Raw genomic sequence first — 19,694 nt, forward strand, 5'->3', positions numbered from 1 at the left:
GACCATCCCCGGAAGGGCAGAGCAGCTCCTCCATATGTTGGGGAGGATCCTTTTATTTGTGTCAGGAGACTTTTTTTGCAGAGCATGTATAGGCAGAGATTTTTTAATTTATTTCTTTTCCCCCTAGACTTCCTTGTTTGCGGGCGCGCGGCTGCTGCTTTCTCCTAACCTAAAGGGTTTTGGGTTTGTGAAGCCTTTCGGGATCTTTGTTTCATCAGAGCTCTTCCTTTGAGATTAACCAGGCCAATATTGGGTGCATAGGAGGTGAAAATTCAAGGGGGATTTGTGGGAATCCATAAAATCAGAGTGTTTTGGGAAAGCTGCAAAAGGCAGGCCTCAGAGACAGCAGAACTGTGATTGGAGCTCAGCAGCAGCCATAAGATTGGTCAGCAGAAAAATTATGTGAGAAGTACCAAAGTAAGGACAAACAGAACAACGGTCTGTGCATTAAAGCTTGGCTAGAATAACTCCCTAAGCTGCAGAAAAGTCTATCCAGAGAGATGTTAGGAAGTTCTAAGCTAGTTCCAGTAGTGCAGGCAAAGAACCTGTTACTCTGTTGACCATTACCAAAACTGCTTGAAGCATTTGGATAGCGCAGAACCTGAGAAAGAATGAAAAAGCAAAAGTAATCTTTTACTTCTTTTTTCCAAACTGTAAATTTATTCATATTGTGCATAGTTACTGGTTTAAAAACCTGACTGTACAAATATGATCTGACAAGACAGACCTTTTATCTCTGGGTAAGATTACTCAAATTATCTTCAGAGTAAAAAGCTGTCTAGGATTCCTTTTTGCCAAATATTGTCCTTTTTGTAGGAGTTCACTTTTATCATAATATTTTAAGTAGCAGCCTATGTCAAGAGTGCTGCTTTTCATTAGTGAGGTGTATCACTAATGCTTCATCAGATATAATTAATTTTTCAAATGCAACCCTTCTGAATAGTTAGAGTAATAAAGTTGTATTTCTAGATAGCTAATTTCTTTGTAGTTTTCTTCTATAGTTTCCATATATTGAGTTAAAAGATACACTGGTTGCATTCCAAACTGGAGATATTCTATGATTCTACATTCCAACTCAAGATATTCTATGATTCTGTGATAATGCAGTCAGAAAACACTGATGAGTTCACTCTGGGATATGTTTTGATTCCTCACTGGTTTGTGTAACAGCATGTTTTTGCTGGTATTTTTTGTATTTTAACAGCAGCACAAAGATCCCCACTCAAATTGTCCTTTCAAATAAGTACAGCTCACTCCTGTTGCTGAAAAGGGGAGTGGCAATGGCGCACAACTTTTCTCTGTCACACAACTCAGACTTTTCTCCTTAGAGCTGAAATACATTTTTAAAGTACTTTCATTCAGCAGATTAAGTTCAAACTGAATTAGTAATCTTTTTGAAATGCTTGACAGCTGGATGTTGTGCTCGTATCTATTTCAGTTTTGGGGAGGAAGCTAAATTATATGGGTATCATGCTTTCTACAGCATTTCCAGCCAACAAGTCCAGAGGAATCAGCACCCTTTTGAATATATAAATCATTGATCTTAGTAACCAGCTGCTTTGAAGGCACGGAAGAATTACTCAGCCACACAGCCATGCTCAGCTCACCTGTTACAGCAGCCATGTACTAAATCTACCCATAATTTATGTCCTGCTCTCCATATTTGTTAATTTGTTTATTTTAATCGACTTCGTTCTGATTATTTTCCCTTTGAGTGTCCCCCTGTGGCCCAATACAGTGCCCTGGGTAGGTGCTGGTCACTCTAAACCTGCTGTCTTGGGGGCAGAAAGCAGTGTCACCATCTCAGACCTGGCAGCCCAAGCAGAGCTACCCACAGCTGCTTGTGTCCTATTGCCTTGACATCTTCCACTCCTTGGGGGAAGCTGTTTGGTTTGTGCATGGTTCCAGAACTTTTTTTTTTTTTTTTAATGTTTCCTTTGGTATTAACCACGACTTCTTAAAAAATAACTTCCTAAATTCTTTGTCTGGATTTGAGATTTTCTTGTGTGCTCTTTCCTGTGCGGCATTAAAAGCTTTCAGCCACGACTTGATGTCATGACCTTCCTCATGTGTAAATGTTCTTGTCCACATCAGAATGAGCAGTTGTCACACAAAAATGAGGCCTTATTCAAGCCTCTTCTGTTGCATATTAAATACCTGCACTGGTTTTATTGTCTATAAAACAATGTTAGAGGGGTTTGGAGGTGGTAGAGGAGTTCCTCCTGTTACCACTGCACTGCCCAGGGAACTGAGGGAGAGGGATTTGAATTGCAGGGGACTGCAAATCCATCAGCAGTTGAAACTAAATGAAAAATATCATATCATTTTCAAGATAACCAACAATCCTTTAAAAATACTGAGCATATATATTTAAATAATTTTGTTAATCTGATTGTACACTTAAATTTATTGATCATGTCTTAGGATCTCTAAATGTACTTATGTGCAATGTCATTGAACATTACATTTCAAGATGAAAATGCAGTTATTTTTAAATCTGGTCTGTAATTCTAGGTAGCTTTCCCTCATCAATTTCCATATCTAGTGTGGTGGTTAATAACCCCTTTGTTATTCTAGAAGTAATAAGAGATCATTAAGAGTACTTTTGTATTACAGAAGCATAACTTTTAAATCCTCTTGAAATTAGATTTGTGCTTTCAGAGACTGAAACTAGAAGAGGCTTTTAAAATTCTACTTCAAAAAAGTAGTAATTTTTATAAAGGAGTATGTGTTATGCTCTCTATTCCATTTATAAAGCTTTACACATCCTTTGAAAAACACTTCACAGATCAGACATAAATGCAACTCCTGGGATACAGCAGATGTTTGGAAGGTGTCAATTCAGACTTTCAATTGACTAAAGACCTTATGTCTTCGTCAAGAGAGCTACTGGAAAATACTTAATTAGCAACAGTCTCACTAAAACTTTTAATGTTGGTATGTACTTTCCATACAGTTTCAAGCTTTGTGAAAATGGAGTAAATATAACTAAATGCAAAGTGCTGAATCAGGCCACATGGGCAGCAGTTGGCATATGGATTTGTTTATATTATTAATGCTGTTTATCTTTGGGCTGCGATCACTGCTCTTTGACTGATGTTCCCATCCATCCTGCATTCCTCTTCACTTCCCACCTTCCCCATCTTTCTTTTAAAAACCATGATGGGAGGATCTTGCTCTTCTTGGAGACTGGACTAGATCATCTCCAGAGGTCCTTCCAACCCAAACCAAGCAATAATTCTGAGATTCAGACAAAGACACCAAATATTGGAATGCCTTCAGCAGCTGGCTTAGTGCCTGAGCTTCTTTACTGCTACACTTGATTAGCAACCAAACTCTTGCTGGCTGTTAATACGAGCTCATTAACAAAAGGAAGCCTGAAAGTCAGTCTTGTGTCCTAGAGATTCAAGGGAGGGGTCTCTGTCCTCTGGGATGGAAGCTCAGCTGACAAGCAGAACTTCAAATCAGGCTGCTCCAAATGCTGTGGGCACTGCCACGGACTGTTTTCTGAATTCCTTGGCAACAGAGAGTCCTTGTGACTTAATAGTGTTGATTTGCTGAAAGAAATGCAATCTCTGGTTGGAAAACTACTGTTTGATGAATTGTTTCATTCAGCTACACAGTTGGTGAAAGTTCCACACAACATTAAAAATTCTAGGCTTATACTTAGATGTCTTTGATTCTTCACAGACCCCACAAAGACAGAAACACAAAAAAAGCTTTTGCACAGACTGAAACCTGTTCCTCATGAATATTCAGAGAACTGGCTTCAATCACACAGCACAGAAAAAACATATCAATCCAACCACTTTTATTGATACTACTGCTGCTTCAGGTGTTTCATCACTCTGCCTTTCCTCCCTTCAGCACAAGTGTGTGAACAATTTCTTGTTTCTGGATTGTTCACCCTCAATCTGGTGCTGCTTTAGCACTTATTTTGGAGATAGGTCTACTTAGTACCATCAAATCTTGCTGGAGATTGTGTAAGACAATGATGAAGACTTATGGACACTGTCACCATTACTTACTTAGTTCATTTTGTCTTTCTCCTGATACACAGTGCCCACGTCCTTTAGGCACCCTGGTTCCATAAAACTGCTTCGAAAGAACACAAACCCTCTGCCAGTGGAAGCAGGAAGCACCCAAGAGACAAGCATTCTTCCTGTAGGAGTCTCTCTCCGCGACAGAAAGATGCTGGCCCACCTTGAATTTATGGTTCATTTACGAGTTCATGTCCAGAATGAGGATTCTAACACCTCTGGCCTCATTTGTAAAGAGGGTTCTTGCTGTGGAGAGAGCTACACAGACACACACCTGTCCCTATCTCCAATCCTTTGGCTCCATCAAGAAAAATCATTTACAGTTTCACTAGGATGAGGCTGGGAGAGCTTTTCAAGCTAACAGTGCCAGTCCTTATCTTCTTAAGCAGAAAAAAGTCAGTGATTTGCTGTGTTGGGATTTCATCAACCTAGCCTAAGCCTTAGATTAGTTCAGCATATATGTTCTAAGATAGAAGAGATTTTGATAGAGGAAACTTTTGAGGAATTTTTGAAAGAGTGTAATGAGACATTATGGGAGTTTTTGTATGCAAAGCATCCCAAACTTAAGAAGAGAAAACAAAAGATAGATTTCACAGATATAGGATAAGCATGCTGCTGTTTAAGATATTTGAAGTGATGTTAAATTGCAAGGACCTTGAAAATTAAGATATGTGGTTTGTGTTTGCTTCATCAGTAAAAAATGGGACAATGGAGGGCTAGAATGACATTGGTGTTCCTAACCAAAGCGCTGGACTAGAAAAATAATCTTTGTAGTAGTGCTTAGAATTTGTCTGGATTTATCAAGATGATAAAGATAAAGGCTGGAGAGAAACAATTCAGGTCTTGGCAATGGAAAAAAATATATAGACCAAGAAGAAACGTTACCTATTAGGAGTATTCCATGGGAAGAGGTATTGCTTTCTTCTTTATTTCTATGATGCTGTTTAGGTTTTGAGAAGTGAACTGTCACAATCTGAGTTGGCAGTGTCTAAGTGCCAGTGTTACATTACTATCAGCTATCATATTATCTCTTTAATCTCTTAAATCACTTTGTATCCTCTATCATAGTCAGTATTATGCAAGTCATGGATCTGTTCAGGGAATTTTGATGCTTCCACTTCTTGTTGTGGTTCCTTGTTTTGATTATCAGCTTTGAGCTGTTGAGTTCTGTGCAAGAACACTGCATCTACCCCGACTGTTAATGGAAATTTGATTGAGGTCTCATCTGATCTGGAATTACAATTCTCATGAAGCATGTTTTCCCAAGCACACAACAGCCAGTGTCAGCTGGATCTATGAGTCCTGGTAGCCATAACACAAATGGCTCATAAAAAGCAAGTGACATAAACAAGCAGTGCAGTTGATTTGTGTCTTGATTGGGCTATAAATAACACTTGGAGTGTATGATTTCAGAGCCCTGTGGAGCAAGTGATGTAAGAGCTAGCAGGAATATCAGACTGAGCCCTGAAGAATTCCATACAGCTGTACACCAAAATTCCATACAGCTGTACCAAAATTTCATACAGCTGTACCAAAATTTCATACAGCTCCTGTACCAAAGGGCTGCATTATCAGGCTGAAGTTCATCTTGGGCATGGATTCCAAGGCATTCTAGCTCAACACTGTGGATCAGCCTGTTTTTCTGGACTTGTGCCTTCAGAGGAGCTGTGTTCTGACTGTAGGCATGAACACTTTCATGCTCAGCTTTGTCTGAAACTCAGAAGAAGGCAGAAAGTTGACTAGAGTGTGACTCATTTGTGATGCATTGGGTGGGAGCTGCAGGTAAACCACCACAGGCTCTTTTGGGTGAAAAGGTTTTGAGGCTGTACTAGTTTTTCCTCTAATCTGCAGGGCATATATTTAGTGAGAGGTAGCAATAGAGTAAGAAATTAAAGGAGTCTGGGCTGACAAGGCTAAACGCTTGTTGGGATATGTAAGAAAAGAGAAAGGAAAAAATAAGGGGTTCGGTGATTTGTAGTAAAGAGTTGAAGACAGAAGAAACACTACACAGAGAAAGAAAGTGAGGACATGGGCAACAACAAATTACATCTTCCATTAAGATTATTAACTCTATAATAGGTTTTTAGTTCACTTTTTTCTAACAGTGGCCAGGACAGTTTTTAGGTCACCCTTGCCTAGCAGAAAGGCAGTGATTGTAATTCATTGAGGCCAAGGTGGGTGGCATTTTTAAGACAATGCTAAGAGCCATACCATGTGGGGATGCTTGTCCTTGCTCTGATGTCTTGGTTTGTCTAGTAAATTTGTCCAGATTTGTCAGATCTGTAGAAAAAACAAAGTGCTGTCTCAGTGGTTTTAAATTAATTTGTGCTTGCGACTGGGATTTAACAGTTCCTTTGAAGCAATTATTGTTTTAGTACAAGTGTATATGAGATGCTACCTGTCAATGAGTACCTGGGGAATCCTCAGCATGCAGATCACTGACCTGATAAACTGAAGCAGCTCCAAGGGAGTTGTTATGGTCTGTCGCATCAATGAGTATTTAGGGACTCTTTAATATGTGGATTATTAGGACAGTAAAAACGTCTGCAGCCCATTGTGTCAGTGCAGCTGTTCCACAGGAGGGTTATTGCACAGCCTCACAAATGTTGTAGAAAAGAAGTTGGCTAAGCTTATGTGGTAGCCATGGTTTTGCATTAAACAAGTGGACTTTTTTAACCTTTTCCCAAAAAAAAAAGAAGCTTAGGCATTGATGCTCATACTAAAGTGGTTGAGCTTGGAGACTGCATTCATAAAAATTGCCATTTTTCAATTACACATCAGGTGAACAAGAAATTTCCATATTGAATTCTGTGCCAGTTCTTTCCCTAATTTTTTTTATCTGTAGTGTAGGAAGCAAACAGCAAAAGTAACAGCAGTTAAACTTCTCAATTTACAACAGTGACTGATACCCTGGAACATCCTGACAAGGAGACTGACCCGTGAAACTCATTTCCTTGGTGCAGTGTTCAAGAATGACTTTGTGTCAAACAAAAAGCAAAATTATTCCTGAGGAATATAAAATTTTTAGCGTATTTCAGCATTTTTAACAGTTTCTGAAACACTGCTCCAAAAAACCAAAAACTGTTTTTGACTGTGCTAGCAAGTGCAGCTGACAAAATAAATGAATAAACAAATGATAAATCAAATATCAAAAGGATAAACCAAAGATAAATCAAGATAAAGCGAAAGATAAATCAAATAAATTTTGGTTATCTGAATTAGTATAGATGTACACAAGATGATAAACATCATCTGTAAACACCATGAATAAAATTTCCTGTATAAATTTCTCACACAACATAACTTCAAATTTTGCATTTCAATAACAGGCTACAAAGGTCCAACTAACACCATTTTTACTCATGCCTATATGATGTTGCTATTTGCAAAAATTTTGTGGGCCTGAGAAGCAGAAATACATAATAAGGTAATGAAGATGACAAAGAGTGTAATGAATACTGTGAATATGGAATGTAGGTCCAGAGTTGCATTTTTAAAGAGCTACTGCAATTTTTTTGACTGTTTTTTTTTTGTTTTGTTTTCTCTAGGTAATTAATATGAGAAAATGCATAGTACTGAACTTAAGCGGAATAATTTTAAATGATGTTTACTTTCAGTTGTATTTACATCTAAAGGGGATGTTGCATAGATGGAGCATGAAATTGCAGGTTTAGATGTCAGAATTTTAAACATGATTTTTCCATTTGTCAAAACCTTAAAATAAAAATGAGATTTTCAGGTACATGGCCAAAACCTGCTGGAAAGCTGTCGGGTTTGTAGTGGTGCTCCCCCTGCTCCCTGTGTGTCGCAGGGGAAGGTGTGGGACACGAGGAGAACACATTCATGCTCATGCTCTTGGAGGAAACCCACTCTGAACACTCTCAAGGAGTCTGTACTTTGTTCCCAAGTGCTCAAAACACATTTAAGCCTGATGTTTTAACTGAACAATGGAGAAAAATGATGTGCCTTCCTTGGAATGCCTTTAAAAACAAAATCTGATTCCATCTCTTGTCATCCTCTGTACAGTCATCCAGAATATTCAATTTGTTTTCTAGTCAAATTAACACTGAAATAATTATGCAGCTGCAAAATTAATTTTATAACTGCCAACAGTGGCTAGATTTGGGCAGTGGCTGTTTCCCCAGTTTGTCAATAAATCAGATTTGGATTTTGACCTTTCTGAGCTCAGATTTGAGAGGCTGAAGATGCAGTGGTAGCATTTCAAGCAGTAAATGCTAATTTTTGCCTCTTAAACTGAGGCAAGCTGTGAAAAGCAAAGACTTATTAGGAAGAGTTGTCAACTTAAGTTTACGCCTTTGATCTATAGTGAGGTTCTCAAAGTTTCCAGCATTACATTTCTTATTTGAAAAAATATTACATTATGTGTGTTACTGACAGTTTTAGAAGAATAAGTGTCATAGTAACTGCCAAATTGAACAACAATCGAGGGGAAGTAGGAGCAATGAAATATTACTAAAAATAACAAGATCCTCTGTCTGCTGGAATAATAGGAAACTATCACATTGAGCACATTATCAGGCTAAGAAATGAGCAATCTGTATACATTTGTAATGTATAATATATATAAATGTATAGTATAATGTATAAATTTATTAATTTCATTAAGCAGACCAGATTCAGAACTTTGTTCCAGAGCCAGTTTACAATTAGAAGTTTCTTGTGAACCTATATTTAAATGAAAATAACTTATGTTTGCATTGCTATCTCAATGACTGTGATATCATTTAGTTGGGAGAGGTTAATCAATGTTCACAATGCAATTCATACAAAATGCATTTCTGTGTATATTGTATATTCAGTGGGACAGAAAACCTAGATTTTGGGGTTTTTTTTGCAATTTTCTGTCTTTTGAAAAGATTCAAGTAGCTTTGTTTATAAATGAAATGATTTATTCCAGTTTAGTAATTTGGACCTCAGTTTCATTCTTCTGTCAAAAAGGAAAATACAGATCCCACAATCAAATGACAGCCAGAACTTGTAAAGTCAAAGATTAGAAATTCACACTGCGAAAACTTATCTATTGCAAAATGAGAAATAACAGTTAAGAAAACAATTTCTTTTGCTGGTTTATAGGAGATATTAATAATTTTAATGTGATTACCCATTAAAGCATACTGATTCTCTGAATGGGCTAAAAAAGATTGTTTTATGTTTTTACTCAGATCATTTTTTAACCAAAATACGGAGTAGAACCAGATGGGTGAAGTCATTATTTGAAGTAGCACTGAAAACAGCAAATGTTTCAGGATATACATGCAAGAGATTTTTGTCAATATTATGCCACAAATGAATAATTCCTGACTGAAACAGTGCTACACTTTATAAATAAATAGCCATCTGCAGTATCATATGCCATAATCCTACAAATCCTGACACCAATGAGCAATGTTTTACATGTCACTAACTCAGCAGTACTGCTCTGATGTCAAAGAATAATAGTTCTAATTTAGAAGGAGTCTGTAGGCTAATCAGCAACTTCTTCAGAACTGAATTCAGGATATTTAGAGTAAAAATAACCTTGGTTGTTGTATCTGCCAGGTGCCAGTGATTGCCATCACTTGTTCTACCCAAGAAACTGGGAAGAATGAGGGCATTTTCCATCAAAGGAGATGTTAAAATAGCATGTTAATATTTGTGGTGGTGACTTCTGGTTTGATTTCTGGTCCTTGGGATGTTGAAGTTGTGAGCAAATGGCAGTGTGGGCTTGGTTTCAGGTCCTGCTGTGACCTGGTCACTCCCCATGGTGGTTCCTGCCTCACAGGTAGCCAGGCCGTGACTAGGTATTGACCCGAAAGAAAAGGCAGAAATATCCTGGCCATCTGCCATGGGAAATGCCATTTTGGGTACTGCTGTCACAAGCAAGTCTGGCAGGATTGCACAGATGAACGCAGCCAGTTTTCAGTGAGAGCATCAATAGCTTTATTTTGGCTTGAAGTGACAATGTGTTCCAGGTTAAGTGAATCTCCTCTTTAAATAAAATCAATTTGGTTACTCTCCTGTTGGAAAAATCGGGCTGTGCCCAGGATTTGGACCATGTGAGAGACTGAGTGGTGGGAATGCCAATGTGCTGAGATTTAGTTTTTTTGTGCACTCACGATGCTCTGGCTGTTATGGTCTCACATGAACACAACTGCAGCTCCATGTCCTCTCACAGGTGCCAGCGAGTTCACACAACTTTATCTCACCACTATTTTTTGGTCTTTGCCCTGGGGAAGGAGGAAAAAACATTAATTACAACTGCAGATGGTCCTGCCTCAGGGGTGAGGGGGCAGCACATACAGGCACGGGCATTATCTTACCCTCACTTTCCTTACATTTCTTTTAACTCAAGCAATGCTTTTGTGTCAAAGTTGCTGATGCAAAATGGTCATTTTGCATAACACAAATTTCAAAAATAGACTCAATCAGAATTTTAATTGTTTCAGTTACTACTGAAAGATTTCTTTGTCTTCTCCAGATACTCACCTATTTTTCCTTAATTTAGCTTTCATGCTGGTTTCTCATTAGGTGGTTATCACAAAACAGATCTTCCAATTAACTTTCCAGTGTTTAAGGTCTGTGTCTGACAAATGACCATGGTGATAACACATTGTCAGCCAACTTAAAGCATTAACTGGCTCGGAACAATGTGCACAAATAAATATAATATAAATAAATATAAGAAGTGTTCCTCTGGCTGGTTCTGAATATGTCCATCCAAGCTCCAGGGAGTCACAGCTGATATCCATAGCTGTGACAGTCTTTCTCCTACTCCTTCCCACCCATCTTCTTTCTACCTTTGATGACAGGGTATCTTTTCCCTGCAAAGCCCAGGGAATGTTCTTTGGAGCCCACCACATCTGGTAGGGAGCAGGCTTTAGTGTAACAGCTGTCTGTCCAACAAGGAGCCCTGGGCCCTCCTCTAAATTAGTGATGCTTTGTGGGAAATGCTGCTTGGAGCTCCCATCGTGCAAATGCTCATGGGGAGAGGACTTCAAGGGAGAAAAGGATAAGGTACCAATTTTATGGTTTCTGCAGGGCACAGGGTGACAGCAGCCTCTATGGATTGTGTCCTGACTAAGGGGTAAAAGTCTCTCTGGACAGCATTTGTCTAGGTTAGCGTGGAGTGCAGGTTGGTAGTTTTGGTAACATACCTTGAGAGGGAACCATTGCAGGTAATTCGTTGAGGGAAATGGGTTTGTAAAGGATTCTCCAAACCTGACAGAAGGCTCACACAGCCTTGTACATCTGTGTGCAAACTCTGAGATAAGGTGTGCTGCCTTAGGGAGGCCATGGAGCAGAGATGACATTGTTGAGAGAGAGACTGAACCAGAAACAAGTTTCAACAAGTTTCAGAATATGGCCTTGCAAAAACACCAGATAATTTGGAGAATTGGAACTGTGAAAGATGCATTGTAGCAGGACCAGGTAAAAATATAGGTGGTAAAAATATAGGGATAAAAATGTGGGTGATTGGTGTTAGAAGTAACAGCAGCATGGTGTAGCAAAAGCTAATGGGCTGAAAAACATTTATAAGGTGTTGTAACCAGGAAATAGCTTGGCTTCTGATGGAATGGTGTTGAGTTTTACATCTCTTGTCTCACCCTTCATCGAGACTGGTAATGGAATAAAGTCCTTTTAAATGCCTCTCAGTTGCCCAACTCTGTAAAAGCTGGGAAAACCAAAAATTCATCTCTCATTCTTCTATCTGTTAAACAGTGTGCACTACAGCTTTTAAAAACACTAAGAGTAGTTTCTAGTGAGAAATGAAAACTGTTAACAGGATCATGATCTAAGGCACAGCGTTGTCATCCTCACATGGATATTTGATCCCTGTGCTGCTCTGCATAGCTGCAAAAATACCATTTATGCAAATGAGGGGAAACAGCCTTTGCATGTGTCAAAGCTGCAGATCAGAGGTCTTGGCATCATTTGTGATTGCATCTATATGAAAGCCTTAACATTTGAAATTAAGTCCAAATATGAACCTGTTATTTGATAACTCCACTTCACCATTGAATGTTGCCCTGTAAAGCAAGATGACAAAATATCTAAATAATGTGTGTATGTGAAGATGCCTTCATTTCTGTTTATGTAAGTGCAAAAATATATTTGTGTAATGTGTAATAAGGATTTTAATAAATGCTTGAAAATGGATTTCTTAATATGCTCATTATGTTTCTGAGCCTGCTAATTCTTTAAGGAAATGAAGAAAAAATAATGAAATTATGTTACACAGGTACTTAATTTTTTTTATCTCTGATACTACTCTGGTAATTAATGTCTGGTTTATGCAAACTAGACAATATCTCTTACTGGACACATTACTGTCAAGAAAATATTACTTGCCTTAATTATCAGTAATGAAGCAGGGATAAGCTGCTCACTTAGATATAATATATCTAATGACCTTTTCAGCTAAAGGTTATGATGAAAGGTATCAGTTTCACAAATTAAGCCTCATTCAGTTTCTGGCCTTTGTCTAGATTAATGTTTGGAGGATGAGTTTTAAAGTCAGACATAAATTGTGTTTGGTGTTTAAAATTGATTTAGTGTCTTGCTTTTAGTACATCATTTTCTCTCGTATAAATTACACCAAGCCTCATTTTTATCTTCATGTTTTATTATGAGAGCCAATAGTTAAGTCTAGTCTTGTCTTATTAACTACTGCTGTATATTTTGACAATAGTAAGTGGCAGAGGAAAGCTTAAATAAGCATTTTAATAGGCAGTCATTTAATGATTTTTAAAAAGCTTTTTTTTTCAGTTATGTTTGTTTTAAAAACTTTTTAATCAGAGTTTTTCTTTTCTAATTCTGAACATATAAACCAATTTTTAAAATATAATCATTCCAAAGTGTTATTCTTGTTTGGATCCACGACCTGGTTGTGATTCAGATTTTGGGGTTTTTTTGGCTGATTCAGCAGTGACATCAAGAATCAATCTAACAGTTCATTTAGTGGAGATGAAACAGCTCAGTATTGTTTAGGAAATGTTTAGAATCCCAGTGACATGAGTACCTTTCTGTAAGTTGCATCTCTTCCTGTTGCTAATTCTGTAGGAATTCAGTGATATTTTGGTGTTTCTGCATCCAGCATGCTTGGTCTTGGGCATTTGAATGTAATTTAGGGAAGATTCCAGATGATTTCTGTGCAGCATGGCCACACCCAGCTGGATGTGCCACATCCACATGCAGAACTGCACCCAGTGAGCAGAATGTTTGTGCATCAATTTAACCCTCAGCTCCTGTTCCTACAGCCGGCGTTTCAGGTGGCACCAGGATCTTCTCTCCTGAATAACTAAATCCAGTGTGAGCTGGATACTCGAGGATGAGGATGAGGATGAGGATGAGGATGAGGATGAGGATGAGGATGAGGATGAGGATGAGGATGAGGATGAGGATGAGGATGAGGATGAGGACGAGCTCTCCTGAAGAGCTAAACCCATAGTAGTAGTTAGGATGGATGTTTCTTAGCGCGGGTTTGAGTCCTCAGTCTTCTGACACACCAGACTGGGAGTGACAGAGTCTTCAAACACTCCTGGTTCTCTTGGAGAAGTGCAGCTCCTGTGTTGAACAGGATGTTGGGACAGCTGTATCTCACCTTCCTCATGTTGAAGCTGTCCTGCTGCTCTGTTCTCAGCCTGCTCTGTGTCCTTAACACCACGGGGGAGTCACAAAACACTGACTTTTGACATTGACAGAGCTCTCTTCAGTCCGACTTGGCAGAGAGAAACCTGCCAATGATGCAGGCAGTTGCTCAGATCCACAGTGGGATTTTGAACCAAATAAAGCCCACAGACCTCAGGCTGCTCTGAGAGGAGGGAGGACAAAGTCAATTGTTCTTTGGAAAGCCTGAGAGACATTAAATTAATTGGTGTAGCAGGAATTAATCAGCTGGTCCTGATCCTACTTGCATCAACCAAAGAGATGAAGGGCCTGATGCAGAAGGCAGCAGCCCTGTTCTTGACATGAACATGGGTTTTAGGGGAGCTCAGCCAGGACTGGGGGCAATCTGTGCCATTTCACTGAGATTCCATTGCTCTTCCATGTGCACAACTGGAATATCTCCCCTTTTCATAGAGTTCATCCCAGAGGTTTTCACAAACTGCTTTCCTTCTCACAGGAAAGAGGGAATATGATGAGTGCTCATCCAAAGAATATGTTGCTCTTTTTCCATGTCATAATAGAAGAATCTAAGTGGGAGTGCTTTTAAAATTGGCATTTTTAAAATTGTAAGTGGCCACTTGGTTTTGTCTAGTTGGTTTCTTTTTTTTATTTTATTTTTTAATATGTCTCATGTTTCAAAATGTTTAGCCTAATATGAGAACACAAATTGGTGTTTGATTTTTACTTAAAACTGTTTGATACAGAATTCTTTTAGACACAGCCTGGATATTAGATACACTCATTATTAGAAAAACCACCCTTTGGACCGTGACATTTCTTGATATGATGTTAAGTAATTAAACAGTAAGTGGGATCTTAACAATGTGGTTATTAGGAAGACATCAGCAGTAAATGTAAATTAAAACATATTCTTTTCTGTCAAACACTCTTTTATTGTGATAACCAACAATGGAGAGAGAGATTAAAGTATAGCTACAGCAAATTTAAGTGTTCTCAACAGTGTGTCAAGATGAGTTTCAGTCATTCATATGAACTAAAAGAACACTTAAATATATTCAGAAGCAAAGCAAATTTTTAGAAGAGTGTAAACAGAATGGGAAGAAGCAGACATAGGACAAAACCCCACAATTTATCAAGTGGAATAAATTGAAAACTTATTGGATAAACTTAAAAAGTAGTAGCTTAATTATCAAGTGGATATATACTTAGAGAGTGGGAAAATATCCAAATGCATCTCCTAATGTGAAACAATGCAATAAGTAAAACCAAACACCTCTAATAATATATTGAAGCCATTTCTCTCAGTTCCTTGCACTCCTTCACTAATATCTCCTTCATTCAGCTGCTTTTCACATTCTTGCTGTGTGTTTTTACCCCTTATCACCTCTTCTTAGACTGCATCACTGCCAAAATGCACAAATATTTATCAATAAATTCAGTGATCCTAATTTAAGGTAGGTGGCATGAACATTCAGGGGTGAGGAACTAAACTTCCTAAGGTTATTGTGGATCTAAAACACTCACATCAAATCTCTCTCCCAGTCTTCATGGGGGATTCATTTTGCTTGACCTTTTCCCCCAGGTATCTGTAATATAAAGAAATATTTTGTATTTTATGTTCTGAGTTCCTTGAAGTGGTGTTTCAGTAGAATATGGCATTAATTGGGTTGAAGAGTTGAATGTGTATTTTCTAATCCCTGCTGCAAGGCAAAGCCTGGCTAATTGATCTCCGTTTGGATTTACGAACCAGAGTCCATCCCTACAAAACATTTTCCATTTGAGTTTTTGAGGGTTTTTGAGAGCTGAAAGAGAGATCGATCAAATGTGGAGAGACAAGTAATGGTGAAACAAAGTTTTTCCAGAGTTAGTTTTTGCAGAGCTGGTCACTAAACCAGGAGTTTCTCAGACCTATTCCCAGGATAATTTCTTCATTGGGAAAAAAGATGTTTTTGCTTCCTTCTGCACTCACACCTGAAGTTTTCCATCAGCAGTTGTATATCATATGTTGGTATCAAAACCCTTGAAATTGTGCAAGAGCCAAAAAAAATTGTAACTAGGCTGAACTACTAAAGCATGATTTTGTAAATCTGAAAATGCCTGTAAAAGCAGCTCCATGTTCCTTGGTGGGACTCCTCCTTTAGAATTAGCATCTGAACCACTCCAGTTTGACCTCAACTGAAAGTGTATTTACACATGAGCTACGAAAACAATCTTTTATTTGATTTTTCCTTGTGTGTTGTGTGGACAATGTGGAGAAGTACATGTGGAACTGGGTTTTTTATTAAAAATGTTCTAAATACTTTTTCCCTTCCAAAATTATACTCTGTTACTTGAAGCCTAAAACGAAAGTGTGCTTCACTGGTGCCATATTAATGATACCTTTATGACTACATGTACTTTAAAATATAAGTTAGAAAGGGTCTTGGTTAAATATTTTAAACAAGCCTTTATAATATCATTGGAGCAATGTCAAGTACAATTTTTATTTTTAAAGATTTTGTTGGAATTTAGTCTCTGAAAATATTAATAACAGCTTACAGCAGGTAGGCTATAAAATAACACTGTATGCTGTCTATTTAGTTTCTGGTTGAAAAAGCACAGCAGTACTTTAGTTCATTACCTTTGAAAAAAACAGTAACAAGATAATACAGCTGCCTCTGATTAAGATGTAAATTCTTTCTAATTAGAATGTAAATTCTTACATTTAAATGAAGACATCAATTGTCAGGATGCCATATGATATCTTATTCCACCTTGCCTGAATGAAGCCCTCACTGTTCATCTATGGCACTAAAATAGTTCTGCAATCCCTTTGTTCTCTGATTCTTGTAATATTCTCTCTTCATGTTCCCTTTACACATTGCTTTTGTTTGTTTTCCCCCTGCATCTGATATTGTTGTGTCTTGGGATTTTGCAGAAATTTGGAATGAAAATTGAGTTCAGTCAGTGCCAGTATTTGCTTGTGCCTCAATTACTTCTGCTGAATTTTCCTCAATGCAAATCAGGCAGGTTGCATAAAGTGGTGCATGTATTTGAAATAATTAATTTTCCGTAAAATGATGGATCAAGTCCAATCAACCTTCATGAAATCCAAATAAAAGAATAGAGAATTAGAAATTAATTAACATTTTGTGTTGCTAATACTTTATTATGCAGCCTAAACTATAAATAATAAGTTTTATTTTTGAGCATAACTTTTTATTATGAACTGTTGATGATAACCTTTGACATAATTATCTTGTTAATATATATTAGTGTGTTAACCTAAATTTAATGTCATGGAAGTCATTGTAAATTAGTAACATTTTAAAATAGAAAATAACAGGATACAGAGAGTTTAAGAATTGACCCGTTAATTAATTTTGCCTGTGAAGCTCTTCTGCAGAGTTAAGGCAATATGTGTCTACCAGTTGATTTTAAAGTGTTCTAATTTCATTGTTTGATTAAAACAGCCCATAATACTAAATCTTGTTGTCTGAGAGCAAGACAGATTGGGTTTTTTTTCTTTCAGTATGTATTTTTAATGGAATATTTCATGCCAATAAGACTCTCTGATTATGAGGCTTGGTCAGACGTAGTGACACCATTTTGGTGAAGTGACCAAATCTTAACATAAATGGCAAAAGGTTTTTTTGCTCTGTCATTATTAGACATGAATGTGTGGCACAAACAATATTCATAATGCCTTTATGCACAAAAAGTTATAATTATGACCAAATTGTCAGTAGTAATAGCAGTTGATGTGATGATTCCAGTTCACCTGATATGTCTCTATCACAGTTTTACTTAACATTTTAAATCTGAGTATAGTTTTACAAGTTGTCATAGCAAGAGTCGTATTTTCTCTCTGAAGAGTGCCTACCACAAAGTCTTTTATTGAAAGTATTGCCCTGGTTTATTGCAACTGAATTGTAGCAGGCATCACTTTATTATCAGCCACAAGAACTGCTTGTTAGGGAGTCATAAATAGACTGTAATGTTGGAGTTTTTTAAGTTGTAACTGATGGAACTCAGAATGTCCTGCAGACATTGTTGGACATTCCAGACCCAGGTCAGAAGCATCTGAGACCCTGGCATGCAGCCAGAGACCCCTGTGGCTTTGAATCTGACCCATGGAACAGTTTACCAACTTTGCAGGAAGAACAAGAAGTCACAAAAGTTTAGATATTGTAGTAGAAGTAGTCACAAAGTGAAGGGAAGGATTTTTGAGTGCTGTACAGGGGGGTTTAAGCCTTGTACGCAGGGGGCCAAGTTTTGTACATGGGGGTCAAGGATTCTAAGATGGAGGGACTTGGGTGTGCCCTGTCCTCCTTCTTTCTCCTTCCCAGCCTCCATGTCTTTGGTGATGTTGGCACTCACAGATTGGTTTAGAGTAGAAAGTCACCATTCAATATAGATAGTAGGCATTGGGGAAAAAGTATAAACATGTAGTACGTAATATATGATATCAAAGATGGCACCAGCCCCCTGGGAGGGCAGTGTGCCTTTGTCTGAGCTGCTGAACGGGCCACAGCAGTTCAGGAGAAGAATCTTGTAGATAACCAACAATAAACTACCTTGAGAACAGACAACAGAAGACTACTGAGTCTTTCTTCGAAGGCACGGGTTGGAGGAGGGACTTTTCCATCTTTTGGGATCACCCCAATCCGGGGAACGAAACCCCACAGTAACAAGCAGAAGGACTCAATATGTTAGAAAAATATGACTTATTTACCCCAAACCTGTTACTTGCTTATGTAAATCCTGGTTTTATACACCTGTAGTCATCTTATCGAAAGAGGAAGTTAAATACAGTTTTTCAAAACTTTTTTACTCAGTGAGGAGCTATAGAATTTTATTATAACTTCAAATTGCAAGTTCAAATACACCACCTCTTCTCCTTAGAGCTGCAGAATAAGCACGAACGGTGATTATGCCTGAGGAAGTTCCAGTCATGTAAAGGTTCCATCAGTGTGTTTGATTGATTCACAAGAGTTGGGGTATCTTATGCATGAGGTCAAATGGTCAAGTGTTCTGAAGGAAAAAATAAATAACTTTGAGCATTGCAAGTGATTTTAACAGTTTCAACGAAAGAAATATTAAAAAATAGAGTTTATAAGCACCATCAAAACAGGCTGCATAATGCACTGTCCAGTGTCAACCTCAGCTCTGACTTTTAAGAGGAAACTGCTGAAATACAGAAGTATTTTATGTGGAGAGCTCACTCTGAAATTCTAGAGGACTGTGCCCTCCTTCTGTCTACCTTAGAAGAAAATTTTCATAAACATGAACCTCTGCTGGTATGGTTTTTTTCTCTTTATAGTCCTTTTAAAAAAATTACTTGTACTAAAAACTGATGCATTCTGTTAAAGGGAATAGCATGCCATCATCCTGAAGAGACTCATTTCAGTTGGGACTAATCAATAGCATCTAAATATTAAGAAATTACCCTGTATTTATTGTGTTGCAGAGAAAACTGATAATATTTCTTTCTGTGAGTACATATATATATATATATATATATATATATATATATATACACATATATATATACACACATATATACACACACACACACACACACACATATATATATATATATATATATATATATATATATATAAAATTTATATATATATATTCTAGGATGCCTTGGGTGCTAAATTACTATTTATACTATTCCAAACAGATAGTGGATTCGTGTCATGTTTCACGGTATATTTAATAATTCTCTTAGTGGGTGAAGAGGAAATAACTTTGATCAGTTTGGCCTGGATATTGAAGTGGAAGGAAGTAAGAGACTTTTCATCCAATTAGGCTAACATCTAAGAAACATGATACAGATAACATAGTAATAAAAATAAATCTGTGTACTCCAACATTTTCATGTGCAAAATGAGCTGAATGACTGTAGAAACTGAGCAGATTCTAACCTTTGAGGGGTTGAGTTAGAGAAATAACTATCATTTACAAAAACTTTCCCTCTGTTGCTTTCTTTCCTCAAAATACCTTGTAGTTTACCCCCAAAGCAAAGAATGTTACCAATCA

General features: G+C 37.6%; 1 protein-coding gene across 3 annotated transcripts in view; it reads left to right on the plus strand.

Annotated features, from left to right (window-relative positions):
* ELP4 (elongator acetyltransferase complex subunit 4) overlaps positions 1–19,694 on the plus strand; it is a 138,136-nt gene that overhangs the window by 77,347 nt on the left and 41,095 nt on the right. The window contains exon 10 of one of the 3 annotated variants that reach the window (XM_038138808.1): positions 7,780–10,367. The exons of the other annotated variants lie outside the window; for them this stretch is intronic. Coding sequence (XP_037994736.1) covers positions 7,780–7,980 — 201 coding nt within the window. The 3' untranslated portion in view covers positions 7,981–10,367. Of the gene's footprint in view, positions 1–7,779; positions 10,368–19,694 lie in introns of those variants that run through there. 3 annotated transcript variants of the gene reach the window in all.

The sequence above is a fragment of the Motacilla alba genome, chromosome 5, assembly GCF_015832195.1.
Source record: "Motacilla alba alba isolate MOTALB_02 chromosome 5, Motacilla_alba_V1.0_pri, whole genome shotgun sequence".
Taxonomy (NCBI): Eukaryota; Metazoa; Chordata; class Aves; order Passeriformes; family Motacillidae; genus Motacilla; species Motacilla alba.